Source organism: Actinia tenebrosa, unplaced genomic scaffold (genome assembly GCF_029948245.1).
Source record: "Actinia tenebrosa isolate PJP-AT-01 unplaced genomic scaffold, QUT_ActTen_1.0 PGA_scaffold0__85_contigs__length_37466705, whole genome shotgun sequence".
Taxonomy (NCBI): domain Eukaryota; kingdom Metazoa; phylum Cnidaria; class Anthozoa; order Actiniaria; family Actiniidae; genus Actinia; species Actinia tenebrosa.
The window spans coordinates 4,952,753-4,971,170 of record NW_028292569.1 but is presented as its reverse complement, the minus strand read 5'-3'; the positions used below and the strand labels follow the sequence as shown (position 1 = coordinate 4,971,170).

Genomic DNA, 18,418 nt, shown 5'->3' with positions numbered 1-18,418 from the left:
TTTAATACATGGGGTAGAGTGCACGCCATATATCCGTAAAAAGAACCGATGATGCTTGCGCTCTATCAGTCCATTCTCCATTCCTCACATGTTTCATTCTCCATCTCCAATTTCCCCAATCCCTATTCTACATTCCCCATTCCTCGTTAGAATATGTATATTTATAAAATTTGAACAATAAAGTAAATGCGTCACGTTCAAGGGGTGTTCATTGTGCCGACGACCAATAAATTTAGTTAAAAACATTAATGATATAACAATTGACCAATCAGAATTGACTATTGCCTGACCTCAAAACTTCCCACTAGAGTCACGTGACAACCAAGCAACCAGAAGGAGCGAAAGTAAGCCGCCATATTTGTGCTTTCGGAATAAATACGAAAGGAAAAGAGCTAAGAGTGGTTGTTTTAGCCACAAACATGATTCTACTTTCAGTAATATTATCTGTTAACCTGTTAACGGTAAGTGAAAATAATTTTTTAGTTTCAATTTGGGGAAAACTATGTTGAAAATGAAATTAATTGTTTGTTGGTGCTTGTCCTTCGAGCAGCGCGTCTTCCACACGTTATTGATTCTTTGCTTCGCTTTTCTAGTGTAAATAAAATATCTTCGTCGCTTTGAAAACTTTCACTAACATTCAAAAGTAATTGTTCCTGAGATACTAGTTTGTTTGGGTCGTGGAAAAGCTAGAAAGGTTGACGAATCGACCCTTATGTTTGTGTTTATAATTTTTGAGGATTTTAACATTTCGAGTAATAGCCACAACGTCGCTGTAATTTTACCGAACAAGGCATGCTTTCTTTGCCAAAAAAACCCTCAAATTATATACAGGAATCATTTTTGGTTTCCATTTCGTCATGAATTCATAACCTTGAGTTTTAACTACATCGTTTTGTTGTTGTTTTGAAACTTGATAGTATATATCTCCGCAAGGTTGTGGTGGTAGATCGCGAGGAGTATAAAAATTGCAATGCCTAACATAACGCAATTTTACTGCCCCTGAATTATAATAAACCATCAATTCCCTCTAATAACACGGAAACTATGATTTTAGTAGCACAAGAACTGATTGCACTAGTTATGGGGATGTTTTTTGACTATTCTTATATTCAATTTCAAATGATTAGGTTAGTCTCGACTCGACTAGTTTTTGTGTCGAGCTCTTAAATGGTTTTCGATGTCGATGAGAAAACGATAAAAGAAAGAAATCCATCAATGTTGCTTTATGTGGATGCTTGTAGAGTAATGATTTGATAAAATACAGATGGGTAAATAAAAAATGTAGTTGAGGTTCATACAAAACTCCTCTAATACAGACTTCAACAACCCTTATTTTGAGGACAATGTTCTATGATTGCTGATTCTTCAGTTTGATAATATCGAGATCTTATCTTTTCTGTCATTTTAATTCTTATTTTAACTAGTTTGATTCGAAATATTATTTGTTATAGCTTCTTTGCTAATTTCTTTTTTCTCCAAAGTTTCCCAAAAATTAAATATATATAAATATATTTATTCATTGCTGAAATATAATTATCTATGCAAGTTTTTTTTTAAGAAATTGAGAAAAAAGAACGAAATTCTATAAGCACAATTATAGAAGATGGTATAGAATTTGTATCAATTATTTTTCATGCGAAATGGAAAATAAAAAATTTAAAATAAAAAAATTAATTTAAGAAGTTCAAATTGAAAGCTTTGCAAGAATTTTTGCTGCAATTTTAATTTCAATTTTGATAAATATAAGATCTATATATATCTAGTCTTTGTGTTATATTTTAAAATAAGACAATCAAGCTGAGCTTGTAATCAAACATTTACATGTTGCTCAGACTGCAAAGATAGAAAAAATATTCATAAAGATTTCAATTATTTTCCAAGTTTCCTAAAGATTTTATTTATTTTCCAAGTTAGTTTGCACATTATTTCATTTAATTTTCCAACATTGTTATAAAATGTTCTTAGTAAGTAAAAATGTGGCTACATAAAGATTCTTATTAACACTCCCTAAATGACAAACATAATTTTCAGGAATATTTTCGCTTGTTCTTCATTAATTATTAATAGGAGGTAAGTTTGATTGTATTTGTATTCGTACAGTTACTTCTCTGATTAGTATTTCAGCAGTAAGTTGAAAAATAACAATATTTTGTACAAGCTTTCCAATTCAACATATTGAATCATTCAACTTGATAATGAGAAACTTTTTCAAACCAATTTTTTCGTGCCTAAATATGCTCTGATATTGTACTTTTAGTGGAATTTAAGATTTTTATGCCAATATCTGCTGCAAATTTTTATTATATATATTTTTTCTTAAGAGTTTGAGGTTGTATTGCAGTAATTGATTTGTAACAACGACCACCATCACCTCCAACTAAACCTCTCTCTCTCTCTATATATATATATGTAAATTATACACCATGAAAAGATGAAAAAATTTACTGACGTTTCGGACGCTAGTCCTTCGTCGGAGTAAAAGAGCTCTTTTACTCCGACGAAGGACTAGCGTCCGAAACGTCAGTAAGTTTTTTCATCTTTTCACGGTGTATAATTTACCTTTTCATCATTACTGTTTCATTAGAAACACCGACGCAGCTCACACTAGTTTTTAGCTAGTTATATCTATCTATCTATATATATATATTAAGTACCAAACCATTATAGGTAATAAAACTAAACTTTAATTTTATCATAACCTGAAGACACAACAAAGAGAGTTTAAGCTCATCATATTATAGGAATTCCTCTGGAATTGTGTGTTTATTCATCAATGAAAACGTCTATAAGTCTATTCTACAGGGCTTAAAATAAAGGTTGGTCATGATGGCTGGCCAAATTAGTTTTAGCTTAGTCATACCTTGTTTCTAGCTCAACTTTAACATGAAATGAAAAATGAAATGAAAAATAAAATGCAAGGCAAAGATTTGAGTGGACCAGTTCCAATTTTACCTATACACCTACTTGCAAGAAGGTTGTCATACAAGAATAGAACATTAGTAATTTAGTGAGAAAGGAATACATTAAAAGAGAAAAGAAAAAGTTCAGCTTCAGTGATCTTCTTTTGTTTTTTAATATAATTCCTATCCCACTAAACACTGTTCTATTTTCGTATGACAAAGTTCTTGCAAGTAGATTTGTATGTGACATTGTGTTTTGAATGACCATTATTTTAAGCCCTATTCCAAACATATTATAAAATTCTTATTTATTTTTTGTTGGTTGCTATCAGCTCATATCCATGTTGCTTCTTGTCAGGAAGGAAGAAAAAAGGGAATCTTTGTCATCTTGTTAATTATTGTTTTGGAACTAATTTGTCTTTATTTTGAAAATATCACAAGGTGTGAGTTCAATTCTCATAATGAAAACAGTTACCTTTTCTTTTCTTTTACTTTTCCAGCTTTGTTCAAAAACTATATCATTTATTCATGGAGATTTTGATGTATTGAAAAATGTGCTTATTGAAATATTTGCAGAGCTTTTTTTTCGTTAACAGCTGTCTTAGTAGACTCCCTATTACCATAGGAAGCTTGAGTTAGTTAATTTGAAAATAGATTAGTGCACTACTTCCTTATCTGGTAATATGTAATCTTGTAACTTGTGATGTCTAAGTTTTAATTCTTCAATTTGATGTATGTAGGGTTTTTTTCTCATCGTTTTAAATATTGTTGTTAAATATTGAGTTTTACAGTGCGAATTAAAAAATTGTGGGGCCTAGAAATATGTCAAGAATGTTTGTTGACCAATCAAAAGCATTAGTTTTCATCTTTCCATTATCTTGTGGTTAGAGAGTCAATTGTGATTCGCTAAAGAACAATAGAACATTGTTGAAATATTTCTAAAGTAAGTGCCCATGGTTTTTCAGTTAGCACTATAAAAGTGCAAAACATTTTATGACAATTTTTTTTAACTTTTTACTTTGAATGGAAAAAAGGAAAAGAATTAATGAATGAAAATTAATGAAGATTATAGTACATGATTTTTGCATGACTGTACGAAATGAAATAACCTTACAATCAGGATGTTATTATGATGAATACGTCATTGCAATGATCTAGTCAGATATAACCATACCGTATGCTACGCCATTTCATATGAAAGCTAAGCTAAATAAGAAAGACCTATAGCAGAGTTACTATCATACTTTAGAAAATTCATCAATCTTAATGTCGATCATTAAAAGCATTTCTTTAGAGGGAGGAAAGTAATTTGGCAATTTAGGTGTACTCTCTCATCATTTTCGTAGGCCAATTAATAGGATTAAGCCATTTGACTCTAAAGGTTCATTTTAATATCAGTCGTTAATTTAGAGAGAGGAAATAAATGTCTTGAATACTTTTAGAGGTAGTGTAATCAGATTTTTAAAATATCCTAAAAACTCATCATAAAAAATAGAAAGTAAAATATTGAAAATTAAATAAATTTTAAATGGTTGTGAAGCAATGATGCCGATAATTTTTCTGAAAAGTTAACATTAGAGATGAAAAATAAGTAATGAAATTGAATGGGAAGTGAATAAAAGAGATAAATAAAGAATTTGTAAGATCATTTTATGGTAGCTCGTTGTCCATTTTCTATTTAAATTTTTCCTTTTTGTTTGTTTGTCCAATAAATCCTAGAACAACAGCCAGTTTATTATGTATAATTTTTAAAATAATCGATATTTAAATTTAGGAGTGACAAGCAGGATTTCCATAATTTTAAAATGGGTTCCCATTAAATGTCTGTCCACTAATCCTACTAATGTGATGAAACATATGTTTGATCTTCAAGGTATTATGTGTTGATAGTGAAGATTCTCCCAAACATGAGCCGAAGGTTGCATTCTGGTGTGGTAAAGTAAACAAACATATTGATCTTACCACTGGTGAATGGGTGACTGATAAAAATGGCAAGTCCATGTGTGCCACGACTCCAAAAGAAATTTTAAGGTAAGGATTATGTTTTTGATTTATGTAAACGCCTTGTTTAGGATATATTTATTCAATAAAACCTGGGACAATAAAATCTGGGGGGGGGGGGGGAGAAATGGATGGATAAATAAATTAATGGATGTGGGGGATGATTGTGGATGGATGGAGGGATGGATAGATGGTCATGAATGGATAGCAGATAAATGGATTGATGGGTGGATGGATGGGTGGCAGATAAATGGGTGGGTGGGTGGATTGATGGAGTAGTTAGTGGGCGTGTGAGAGGGTGAATAAACGAATGATAAATAGATGGATGCATGAATGAATGAGATTAATAATAAAAAATTAAAATCTGTCATCCCTGGATAAAATGCCTTAATATATTTATAACTTAATTAGACTGTATTACCAATATCTAATCATCTCATTCTATTGATATTCAGGTACTGCAAACATGTGTACTCATCAATGGATATCCAAAACATTGTTGAGGAAAACACCCGTGAAACAATTAACAAGTGGTGTGAGCCCAACAATGTTAACTGTACTAGTGTTAAGAAGGTCATAGCCTACAGATGTTTAGGTAAGCATTAATAGATCCCTTGGATTCCTGAGTTTTGGTTCACTGACAGCTGTGTTTACAGTTGTATTGCTATTCTTTCATTTTAGTGGGTGCATTTGAAGCAGATGCTTTGCTGGTACCAAAAGGCTGCAGGTTTGAACACCTGCACAAAGGCAGCAAATGCAGACCTCATGATGAATGGAAAGGCAAGGCCGTAGACAAGTGCAAGGAGCAGGGGATGATCCTGAAGAATTATGGAGTCTTGATACCCTGTGACACAGGAAAGTTCACGGGAGTTGAGTTTGTATGCTGCCCACAAAACATGACCACAGAGGTGCCAACGGACAGCACCCGCATAGTACCACTCATTGGTGGAGCTGAAGATGTCAATCAGCCTGAGACAACACCAAAACCCACTACATTCATTGATAAGCTGGAACATGAGATTAAGAAATTATCCAAACATCTGAAAGGCAAATCTATTGGTGAGTTATAATGCTTTAAACAGGATGCTAGGTTATAATATATTATATACCAAGTGTTATGTGTCAGTAGCATGTGCTTTTCACCTCTGGGGTCTCAGGTTTGTTACTTAGACTTTGAATTGCATGTTCATGAGTAAAATGCGTTAGGATCTTGATTCAAGGGTTTTTGCCTTAGTTCTGCAGACTGTTTTCCATCCTCCACAAAACCTAGCATAGGTAATGAATCACTATTTGATCTGTGAATAAGCCTTGCAATAAAATTCAATGAGAAAAATAGGGTTGATTGATATACACCATAACCAGTCTGTTGAATATTAACTACACAGTAGCACAAACATTATTTATACACTTGGCAACAGTAATAATATTAACAGATATTATATATTTTGTAATAATATTATTTTGTAATTAATATCTTGTAGTGGGATATTGAGTATTTTTCAATAGAGCATGGTTGTAATACCTGTGCATGGGTATGACATTGTCTGTTTTGTTTTAGGCTGCAATCCTAAGAAGTTCCACCAACGCCGCCAGAACATGGAGAATGAGCATCGTCGGTGTATGTCTCATGTCATCAAACAGTGGGAGGAATCTGAGAAGCGCTACAATATCTTGAAGAATGATGATGAAATGCAGGCAGAGGGAATGATTAAAGGTAATTTTAAAGGTGTTTTACAATTGTTATTAATTACTTATCCAAACACTTTCATCACTAATTAAGCATCTTTTTCTGGAAGATATTAGTTCTAAGAGCTACCCTGTAAATTCGAGTCTAAACAAAGTTTATGTATGTATGTATCTTCAGGAAATGTGCTCTATTGCATTTGAAAGTGATTAGCACTTTCTCCTTTAAGTATTTCTCCCTTCAAATTCAAGCCTTCTAGGTTTAAACAAAGATTGAGGCCACTACCAGGGCTAAAAATAATGGCTGCTCAATGTCTGGACATGTGACTGGTCAAGTAAACTGGCCTAGCAGGCATTTGGCCCCAGACATGACCAGCTGTTATTTTGAGCCTTATGCCACAGTACAGACTTTGCCCAAGTTAACTTGATTGGATACGAAGTAGTGGCTCAAATTTGAGGTTTGACTTAATATGTTTATTGTTATGATTTGATGATGTATTAAGTGTTTTGATGCAATAATAATAATAATAATATTATTTATTTATTTATTTATAAAGTGCAAATACAAATCTGTTTTAAGCGCCAGTAAAAAGTATTATTACAAACAACAAAAACAACAACAAAATAAAATAATTTACAAAGATGTCACCCACTCCATGTTCCATAGTGTATAATATAATATAACTTTTAATATTTTTGATCCATTTTAGGAGTGATGGAAAGATTCAAGAAAACCATTGCCACTTTGGAAAACGAGGCAAAACTGGAGCGTCACCAGCTGCATGAAGAACACCATCAGTGTAAACAAATTGATTTGAACGACAAGAAGAACAAAGCCTTGAAAGACTTCTTGAAGGCCTTGAAGAAAACTCCTTCAGATGGTAATGGTGTATTGAAAGCTGTGAGGAAGTTCCTGAAAGTCTGTACTGAAGATCGCATCCACAAGTAAGTAGTTAAATGCACCATTTTATCCTGTGTTACACACTTAACATCCTAAAGCAAAAAAATGCAAATTGGTTCATAAATTGTCAGTGATAGATGCAACATGCATGGCTGGCTGGATATTTAGCAAATGTCAAGCTTCACTCAGGTCTAAACATTGAAGTTGTTGGTATGATTTCTGTAGATAGCACATAGTTTGCTTGATGTTCTGTCATGAAGTCTCTATTAAACTTGTGGCCCTCCCTTGCCTTGGTGTTAAAGTTTTAAATCAACATGATATCTAATATAGTGTTCTGTTGTACCATTTTCAGCCGTCGTCATTTGGAATACATGAGCAAGGTTAACCCTGAAAAATTGGATGAACTAAGAGAAACTTTCCAGAATCATCTTGAAAGTATCAACCAGCGTGTCAATGAGACAATGATGCTCCTTTACAAGTTGCCTAAAATTGCACGTCAATTTTACTTTGAGCTGCCAACATGGGCACCAAAACCAAAAGTACTGGTATGTTCAATTAAATTTTTACAGTAATATTGAATTCAATTAAAGTATTTAAAAACAAAAACTTTCCCTTTTCATTAATGATATGAAATTGTTCAAACTAAGATAATAATATTCATCTTTCCAAGGTTTAAATAATGAAATGTGATGATTGTGTTTCCTGGTGCAAATATGAAATTATGGGGTGGACGTCGAGGGTACAATATGGTAGATATTTTTCACCTGATTACCATTTTCGGGATCAGTCTTGTGCAATACTAGGTTATTTCCAGTCTTGTAGCTGTTCATGGCATATCATTGTTTACTTGATTGTTTTTAGCTTTGGAACTAAGATAAAAAAGTCAATTATTACCAGTTTTGTTAAAAAATACCCCATGCTTGTCTTTTTGTATCAGTTCAGGATGCATACAGGAGGTTTGGAAGCTCTAAAGAAGCAAATAAGCTTGCTGCATTAATACAGAATGAATTCATTATTAGATATATTAATGCATAAGTCTGCCTGTTTGATTTGTAGCCAACAGAAACACCAACTGCAACAGAGATCAAGACAGAAGCTGAAGTTGTTATCGCTGGAGGAGTATCAGGTGATCATACTCAAACTGTCAATTCCGCACACAGCATCCATGACAAGCACCGACACTCTGATGCCAAGAAACAACATCTGAAACACAAAAAAAATGACCCTGAAAATAGGCCTGAAGATGAAGAAAGATGGGAGAAAGCTCAGCCACCTGCAACATTTGCTGTAGTGATTGGCCTGAGCTGTGGTGCCCTTGTCATCATGATTTTTATCATCATCATCATGGCAATGCGCAGATCACGAAGCAGCAACCCCACAAAGACCGTACTGGTTGACCCAGACAATGATGCCAACTCTGAGAACCAACATCTGGTTAATCTTCAGCAGAATGGGTATGAGAACCCTGTTTACAAGCTAGCTCAATACTAAGTACAACTTTTTCTAGCATTTTCTCATCAACATAGGCTACGATACCAATTCGTATATTACCAAAGCGTTGCACTACGTTTTAAGTCATGTCCTTGTTCTTGTTGTCACTTTTGGTTTAGCACAATTTCTTTGTCATAAATTATTTTAAGTTTCATTGATTTCATTTTTTGTTTCTTTTCCTTTTTACAATTGGTATCTTATAGAAAAATTTATTTTATGTGTTGTATTTTCTTTATGACAGGATTAGTTTAGCTTCTTTATGCGGTTATTTTTTTTGTGTCATTGTGATATCTTTTCATGTTCATTTTGTTTGTTTTTTTCAATTTACATTTTTTTAGATTTGATTTATAATACGTATACAATATGTCTAGTATAAGGGATGAAAGATTCTAAAAACGAACCATTTGTATTAACAAGGTTTATTGCATTGAGTAGCTCTGTGTCATTTCAAACCTGAACTGGACATATACATTTGTGTTGGCAAGCTTATTTGGCTATTTTCTATTACTATAATGACTGTGTGCATATTTGCCGTCAATTTACTTCTACTTACTGTGCTGTACTAAGCATGTTGCACACTTAATCACAAGTTTTACATGCCATTGCAAACAGGACAGTGATGACAAAGAGCAATGCAATAGATTCAAATATAAATGAAGTGATAACTAGCTAAAAACTAGTGCGATCTGCGTCGGTGTTTCTAATGAAACAGTAATGATAAAAAGGTAAATTATACACAGTGAAAAGATGAAAAAACTTACTGACGTTTCAGATGCTAGTTTTTTCATCTTTTCACGGTGTATAATTTACCTTTCTATTATTACTGTCTCAAATATAAAGTATTGTGCAAAAAGGTTTACTATTCTACACATATTCTACACTATACAGCGAGTGACTTTGTGGTATATTTTAGAATTTTGTCAATTAGGTATAAAAACTCAAAGCGCCCAAAAGAAAATATTATATGAGCTCTGCTCTATCCATGGCGGCGAAATAAACATCTTCATGTAAGTTTAGAGAATCTAAAGGTTGAAGTACTTTATGCATGTGTCAACTTTCTATTTAAATAATTGAATCAATAATAATCCAATAGGTGTTCATTTAAGTTGAGTAAGGGTGATTTTATAAATGATTTTGTTAACTTTGATAAGTTAAGGGATCGGTATAGTATATAATATCTTACCAAAGAAGTAGCTTTTAGTATTTATGGTCAAGAGTGACAAAAACAGTGCTGTCAATGTTATGCAACATAGAGCAGTTTTCGTAGGAGTGGGAAGCATGCAATACTGAGTTACATATTGCAAACATTGAAACAGCTTTCCACCGTCTTTCCAGTATTTCATCCAATCACAGCACAGTTACAGCTACAGTAAAATACGCTGCGGTCACAGGAAGGCTACAAATTTATTGTATCAATTCCCACATGCGAAAACTGATCTATATTATTGCATGAAATAATTGAGGTTTATTTCAAAACAAATCTAGGTTACTGTGAAGTCATTTTACTCTGTCTTGGTAAAAAAATGGTATTTATTCAATAATCAGTTCATTCTTATGCACAACATAGACTAACATAGATAGTCCAAGTACTGGCTGGCTGTCAGTCAAGAACTGTTGGTAACTTGCTACAGTACATTACCCATGCAGCAGCTAGTTCTAAATGACTTATAACTTCACGTGTGTCAATGTATTTTGCTTGTTTAATGCAAACTATGTTGATGTTGTGGTCGTTTGGTGAATACAGAATAGAGGCTTTTCACCATCATGTGATGGCAGGAACGATGGCAGCCATGAGTCTTTTCCCTGGGGAAACTGAATTCTTTCTCATGTATACCAAATAAGACCAGATTCCAATTATGCATGCCTGCCTCCTGTCATGGGCGCCATCAGCCTTGGTCTATAGGCTGATGTAAGGTTGTTAAAAACTAGTACAGTGCACAGCTTTTCTGTATGTCGTCCATCAGATACTGTATGTACAAAGCTTCAAGGAGTCCATGTTCATGTATTTACCAAACCATTGCTTCATCTTTGTAACAACCTTTTGGTTTCTTGTAATAAACTTATTTATCTTAAAGTACGTGTCCAAATCGCTTACTAAAATGTATCGAGAAAAACCAAGGTAGGTAACATTTTCTTTCCTCTATACACAACACTACAAAAAATACTTTCTTTTACTTACCTATTTCCCGTTACAGCATTACAAAAATAAAATAATGATAATCAAGGGAATGCTTGACAGTGGTAGTAGGAGATCGTGTCAATAGACGTCCTCTTACATGTGACGTCAAAGCAGCTCAATTTGGAGGACAAAACACAAGAATTTCAACCTAATAAGGATAGGAAACCTCTTGTTATGTCCTCCCAATTGAACTTCATTCCGAACTGCTGCAAGGGAGTCTATAAGCCCTGTCCAGATGCTTTAATGCTTTTTAAAATGGCATCTTTTTTGCTTCCTGATAAAGCATCCCTCCAAACCACCTCATAATGCAACCATTTCTACAACTCTGGAAAGGCTAATAGCTTTAGCAAAAACATTAAACATGCCCACAAAGTCAGGATTATAAGTTTTATAATTTTCACTCAACATTTTTTAATACTAGTTTTAAACTTATGATAAAACAAATTGTAAAAAGTATTCTAAGGTTTGAGAACAATAATTGCTGGGTAACAGTATTGCAGTATTTTCTATTTTAACCCATGAAGATATTAGGTTTAATTCCCATCTTTTCAGTCACATATTTCTGTGCTTTTGCAGCCTCTTTTAAAGAATAGGTCTGTGCCATTTCTCCCTCTGTTCGCACCAAGAGTAACGCTTCATCAAACAGCTCAATTGCTTTGTCTAAGTTGCCCCTGAAAAACGAAGTGCAACGATATTGAATGACTAGCAGCAAATGGTGTAACATTCCATCAATACCTATTCAACTTGGGCATAATATTTACCCTTTTCCAACCATGTGTCATTCCCTCGAGTATTATTATATTGCAGATGACTCCACAAATAATCTTTTTTAAATGGGAATAATGAAGATTGAAATGGGAAAACTTTATGATGAAAAGGTTTATTTTCAACACAACATTCCATGTGCCACAAATTTTTAAACTCGTTCAAAACTACACTCCATGTTACCATTAATTTCATACTACTGTATATACCAGAATACTTAACATCACAACAGTTTATCTAATCTTACCTTTGTACTTCTAAAGTTGCTAGAGTTTCATATGCAAAGTCACACTTTTTGTCCAGTTCAATAGCAGATTCAACTAAATCAATCGCTTTCTTAAAATCCTGCTTCCACTGGACCATTAGCAAACTAAAACCATAAAATAAGACCCCATTTAGAAGAATATTAATCAAGTATTTTAGTTCCTCTGAGGATGACTGTGTCGGTTGAAAGCTAAGGGAAATATTGAATTATTTAAAGGTTGAAGAGTCAACTTTATTTTCATAAGAATATTTATGTGGATTACTTGTTTGAGAAATCCAGAAATCAAGATAACGAGACTTTGCAGCTGTATAATGTAAACAGGGTTCGTGCTGAGGTAACCACTTAAAATTCAAGGACTATTCAAGGAGTATACAAGGACCCAAAAATGAATTTTCAAGGAGTATGTTCAGCTATATATGCCAAGGTTTTACAGGGTGGTTGCACATGGTCGACTTTCAGATTTTCTAATCTTTCTGACTAGATCTATGTCAGAACCATGCAAATAATGTTTTCAAGGAGTTTTGCTAAAATCGTAAAATTCAAGAGTTTTTCAAGTGCCCTTGAAAACGTGAATTAAATTTAAGGAGTTTTCAAGGAGTTTAAGGAGTAGCATGAACCTTGCATAAAGATTCCAGCATACTGGTAATCATAATGGAAGAACACTCACCCTTCATACACCAAATGGATAGGATTATCTGGTTGAATTTTGTGAGCAGCATTAAACTTTTCTAATGCTTCTTCAAACTCTCCTTGTTCTTGCAGTGCCTTCAAATATAATGAGTTCTTTTAATTTTCATCTTTCTCCTTTGAGTAGAGATTTTTTTTCATGTCATTTATGCAAGCTTCAAAGCAGGATGGAATCAAACTTCCAATAATGAAATGAATCTTTGAACCTTGAAAGGAACACATGAGCTGGTTTGACTGTAAATACATTATTTTTATCAATAAGCAATGCCACTTTTGGCTGGGTTAATAATGCTAGAGTACTAGTGATTTTACAAAAACAAAACAAAAAGATAGTATACTTATTAACTGCAATAGGCTCAGGTAAAATGTCAAACTTCACGTGAGCCAAACCTAATTGAAACAATGGATAACAAGGCAGTCTTCTTATATGACATTAGCTTTGGCTCGTGTGACATTTGACCTTAGTCTTAGTCTACTGTCTAATGCTTTCACTAGTTAAAATCACTACAGCACTCCAGTAAATAATATTATTACTATACAGTTCCCCCTACTTACCTGAGCATGTAGACTTAATGCGTCAGGACAGTCAGGGTTTTCAGAGCTAATTTTTTCAAATTCTTCCATTGCGCTCTTGGCCATCATAGGGCTCTGGGAGATCTGAGCAGTCTTGTATTTACAGTATGCCAGCTGGACCTTGGCTTGGATGAAACTTGGATTCAACTCAATGCATGTTTCAAAGTCTGCCTTGGCTTCATTCAGTCTTTCTGACAAGAAGTTGATCTGAGATATAAATATTAATTATTTATCGATTACTACAGATTGAGACAAAAATATTGTAACAGGATATTTGGTAGTGGGGTCCGGTAGTAGACTCCTGCCAGTCAAATAAGTCATTACAGTACATTGCACATGGGAAGAGTACCCTAAGGAGTTATTTTATCGATGAAACTCAGTCTATAATACCATGAAAACAGTAAAATAATTTTTGAGGAGCTAAAGTAATCTAAGAAATCAAACCATCATAGGCTGATAATGATGTTCATTCAGCTGATTGATACCGAGCAATAGAATAAATCTCTAGTTGATAAAACATGATGGACAGAGTTTGCAAGCCTATCATTAATTTTGTACAGTATGGTTAGAAGATCTACATGTATTTAGCTGGTTGAAAGCAAGCATTTATAATGGCAATGGAATAATATTCAATATTGAAATCCATACCTGTGCTCTGTGATGGTAAATATCTGAATTTGTTGAATCAAGTGTGATAGCTTTTTGAAAGTCTTCATTCGCTTCAGATTCTTTGCCATCCTGCACTTTCAAACTTGCTCTTTTAAGGAGACAGTTGATCTTGAGCTACAACATTCAAGAAACAAAGTGAAAAAATCTCAAACACTAGCACTAGAACAGGTTAAGAAATTGAATCGTAGTGGTGTACTGTTAATAAACATTACAATAATTATTGCGCAGAAAGAATCAAAAAAAGAGTCAGCAGTGAAAGTTGACACATATCAGCACACACCACGTTTGCTGCGAACCATATTACATAATACCCTACCTTGATATCTGCTTTGTCGTCATCCATGTCAATCACTTCTGTCAAGTCTTTGACAGCATCTTCTACCTGAGATGTCAGAGTATACATTGTTCCTCTCAAGGCAACAGCCTTGGCGTAGCAAGGGCCTTCACCTGCATTAAACAGCGAAAAGGAATATCAGGCATAAAATTAATGGAAACTGCACTTACTCATCGTAAAGAAAGAATATGACAGCATGATTGTTATAGCAACTAGTCAATATAACAACTGGTATTTGTTTGCTGCCAATGAATTGATATATCCTATAGTTGTTATGACAACAGGTTGCCATAGAGATTGCAATAATGTCTATTCCCAGTTGAATGATTTACATACCACGACCAATCTCTTGAGTGCAATAAACTATAATATTCTCAAACTTTTTGTTTTTAATGTCGTCTAATGCCAGCAAGAATGGGGAATCTGCGGCAATACTTTCATCCTCTCTTATGCTCTCAGAAAGAATTTCATCTGCAAAGAACAAAGGAATATCACTAATAATTTTGATTAAGTAATAAAATGGCATCAGTCAAATACTGTAACTTAAGTCCTCTTCAAATAATACCTAAACACAAAAAAATGTCCCATGTTTCTGACACACACATCTCCAGACATGGCCCATTTCGTGATTTGGTTAATATACTCTTTCACAGTTTCCTACGCCATCTTGAAAGGTAGCTGTGCCTTTGCATCAAAGCGAGATGAATGGTGAGCGTGCAATGATAGAGACCTTTTCAAACACCTTGGACAATTATTCACATGTCTCTATCATTGCAAGCTCACCGCTCGTCTTGTTTCCACTGCAAAGGTACGGCTACCATTCAAGATGGTGCAGGGAACTGTGAAGGGGACTATTGTCACCCATCAAGTCTACTATGGTCAGAGTTCACAATTTTTTGAGAAAGACAAGAGACAAAAGAGAGAAAAAACAGATGTCTGGAAGTAATTTTTTCTTTTTTTGATGATGCTGTATATTCTTAACATTTTTATGAAGATTTTTTACTTGCCTTGGCTGAAGGAATCAAGGTAAGCCTTGATGTAAGTTGGTGATGGAATGATTGGTTTGCGATTCTAGAAATAAAAAAGGACAGTCTGAATTATGAGGTAAATTATGAGCCCCTTGAGGAATTGTTCTGGGGGACAAAACAATGGATTTTTTTTTTTTATAAGAAAAGACGCCCTATTGTTTTGCCCCCCAGAACAATTCCTCTAGGAATTCAATGCAAGGAGTCTATACAGCCCAAGGGATCAAAGTCCAGACTTTCAGACCTCAAGTTCATCAACCTGACCATACCCTCACCACTGGGTCTCAACAAGTAAATGTACTAATCTAATCTACAGTATGGGAGACAATGGGTAGAGTGAGACAGCTCACTGACTGACCTTGAAGTGTTCATTAGCCTTTTCTTTTCCAATTGACTTCAAAATCCTATCAGCATGAACCATCCAGTCTGGATTATTGAATCCTTCTAGTAGACACACAGCTGTCAGATCTACAAGGAGACAAACATTAGGAGTAGTGTAGTGATACTGAATTCACCTCTCACCACTGGGATTGATCTGGTGTTCAATTCATATGTGAAAGAATAGTTTGTTACATGTCTCCCTTGATTATAGGGCTTTGCTCCAGGTTCTCAAATTTTCCACCTTTCATAAAAACCAATCATGCTACATGTAAATTCCATTTAGATTTGTGGGTTATAGCCATGGGATTAGTCTGTGAGTTACCAGTAGCCTGACTTAGAACTACCCAGAGGTTGTTTCAGTGTTTGATCTGTGAGTTAGCCATGCCCTGACTTTGATCAGCCCAGAGGTTGTTTCAGGGTTTGATCTGTGCATTACCAGTACCCTGACTTAGATCAGCCCAGAGGTTGTTTCAGGGTTTGATCTGTGAGGTAGTCATGCTCTGACATAGATCAGCCCAGATGTTGTTTTAGGGTCCAATCTGTGGTTTAGCCATGTATTTCCTGACAACCTTCAAGCCCAGAGAATGTTTTGATCTGAGTTAATTTGAATGTTCAATGAAATTAAAGGTTTGCCTGGGTTCATTTGCTCTAAATCATTATGGACTGTTTTTTTTATAGTTAGATATTTTTGGTTCAAAAATAATTATGACAAATCTTTATTAAAAATTTCATACCTTGTAAGCATTGTTCTTTTTTGTCCAGCTGTTCATATGCTCTTGCTCTTCTCATTAAAGCTTTGGTGTATTTGTTGTTAAGCTCAAGAGCTGTGGAAAAATTGAAAAAAATTGTTGTGGGAAAAAATTGTTGTGGAAAAAAATTGTTGTGATCGACATTAAGCTCATAAAATTAAAGAACTAGTATTGCATTAATAATAAAAACTTTGAAACCCCATTCTTGGTTGTGTTTCTCTCATTTGTTTTCCTCAGGTAAATTCCTCCTGCAAGCATAGGAAATCTATTGTTTCAGCCAATGAGCTGCGACATGAGCTGCGGCATGAGCAAGGCCCATGTACGAGTACTTATTCATACCTTTAGAAGCTTCTTCAATCACCTCTTCAAATTGTCCCTGTTAAGGAAACGAAACAATGGTTAAAACATTAATACATAACCCATATATAAGAATAATTCCACTTTCCAGAAGGTTTTCCTAACAATTCTCCAGGTTTTTTTTTTTCTTCTCTCCCAAAAAATCATCTGTAAGTTAGTCATGGACTGACTAAATAGATCAACTCAGAGGTAGTTTTAGTAGGGTATGATAAAATTAATAATAATGATATAATATAATGTAACAAGGGCTATATCTCACCAACTGTTCATATGCTGCAGCTCTATTTTGGTAAAATGTCGCCAGATCTGTTTTGTTTTCTTCTGGGCAAAGTTCAATGGCTTCTGAGTAGCATTTCAATGCCTGTTCATACTTGCGTCCCTTGAAAAATTTGTTGCCTTTCAGCTTAGCAGCTTGAGCCTTCTCTGCAGGGGTCTACAAACAAATAACTGAATTTAAGACAAAAATAAAGTAACTGGATACTTAATCTGTAGGTAGAGTTCATTCAGCTATTAGTGATTACAACTGCATGGCCTTCAAGGACGTTCAAGGTATATAGTGCAATTCCTTATGAATGTACAGTATATAGGTGGATATTGATGGGTTGCAAGCATTCCCAAGAGAGTTAAAAGACAAAAACATGGCGGCCATTGTGGTACCATTAACAATGGATGCTAATGAGAAACCTTTCGTTAAATGGTACCAACATGGCCGGGATGATGTAACGTGCAAACAAAGAATAGAATTTTGAGTAAATAAACTGCAACCAGAAAAAAGCCTTGCTACTTAATGTAAGATTACATGAAATGGCAATATTCTGTAATAAAATTTAAGCTTAGTTTATTTTTGGATTTGGGTTAGGGTTAGGGTTTGGATTATGTCTGAATATGGAATATATTACATATGTATAAGCATAATATTATGAAAATAAATTTGGTATGTATTACATATGTATAAGCCTGTTATCATAAAAATAGATATATACTGTAGATCTCTTGGATAGAAAACGTCAAGTTCTATTGCATCACTACATGTGTATATTGACTTTAATAGCGTACTCATGCTGTTGTACATACAATGTGTACAAAAGCTTTAGGAATAAAAACATATATCCCAGCCATTCATACTGTATTAATAATAGCCTACCATGTGATCAGTAGTATCTTCTGGCTCAGCTTTAGGGGACTCAACGCCTTTAGAGGGGCTACTGCTAACATCTTCTTCTTCTTCTGTTTCACCTTGTGACTTTAAATACCAAATAGCTCCAGCAGCAACAACCACAGCAACTGGAACGCCAACCAGCAGAGCAAGCTGCCACTTGGCCAGGCCTAGGGGGGTCTGTTGTTCACTCATAGCGCCCTCAGATCGTATAAAAGGACGATTTTAGTGAGTTGATTTTCTACCTTCAACAACATGCAAACATGTTGTCAAACGCGCACGTGGACGGGAACACCTGCGCA

General features: G+C 34.4%; 2 protein-coding genes across 2 annotated transcripts; one reads left to right on the top strand and one right to left on the bottom strand.

The window, feature by feature from the left end:
* Window positions 1-328: 328 nt before the first annotated feature.
* LOC116292096 (amyloid-beta precursor-like protein) lies at window positions 329-11,050 on the top strand. The gene is made up of 8 exons (XM_031699344.2): window positions 329-461; window positions 4,774-4,931; window positions 5,357-5,496; window positions 5,583-5,960; window positions 6,460-6,615; window positions 7,295-7,529; window positions 7,838-8,030; window positions 8,542-11,050. Exons 1-8 carry the CDS (start codon window positions 420-422, stop codon window positions 8,974-8,976), a joined length of 1,737 nt encoding a protein of 578 aa, XP_031555204.2. The 5' UTR covers window positions 329-419; the 3' UTR covers window positions 8,977-11,050.
* LOC116292097 (mitochondrial import receptor subunit TOM70) lies at window positions 10,489-18,403 on the bottom strand. Its single transcript, XM_031699345.1, has 13 exons — window positions 18,105-18,403; window positions 17,220-17,393; window positions 16,943-16,979; window positions 16,589-16,678; window positions 15,832-15,941; window positions 15,456-15,519; window positions 14,785-14,919; window positions 14,431-14,561; window positions 14,094-14,228; window positions 13,428-13,652; window positions 12,853-12,950; window positions 12,168-12,290; window positions 10,489-11,826 (listed from the first exon to the last, which is right to left on the bottom strand). Exons 1-13 carry the CDS (start codon window positions 18,309-18,311, stop codon window positions 11,667-11,669), a joined length of 1,689 nt encoding a protein of 562 aa, XP_031555205.1. The 5' UTR covers window positions 18,312-18,403; the 3' UTR covers window positions 10,489-11,666.
* Window positions 18,404-18,418: the final 15 nt, after the last annotated feature.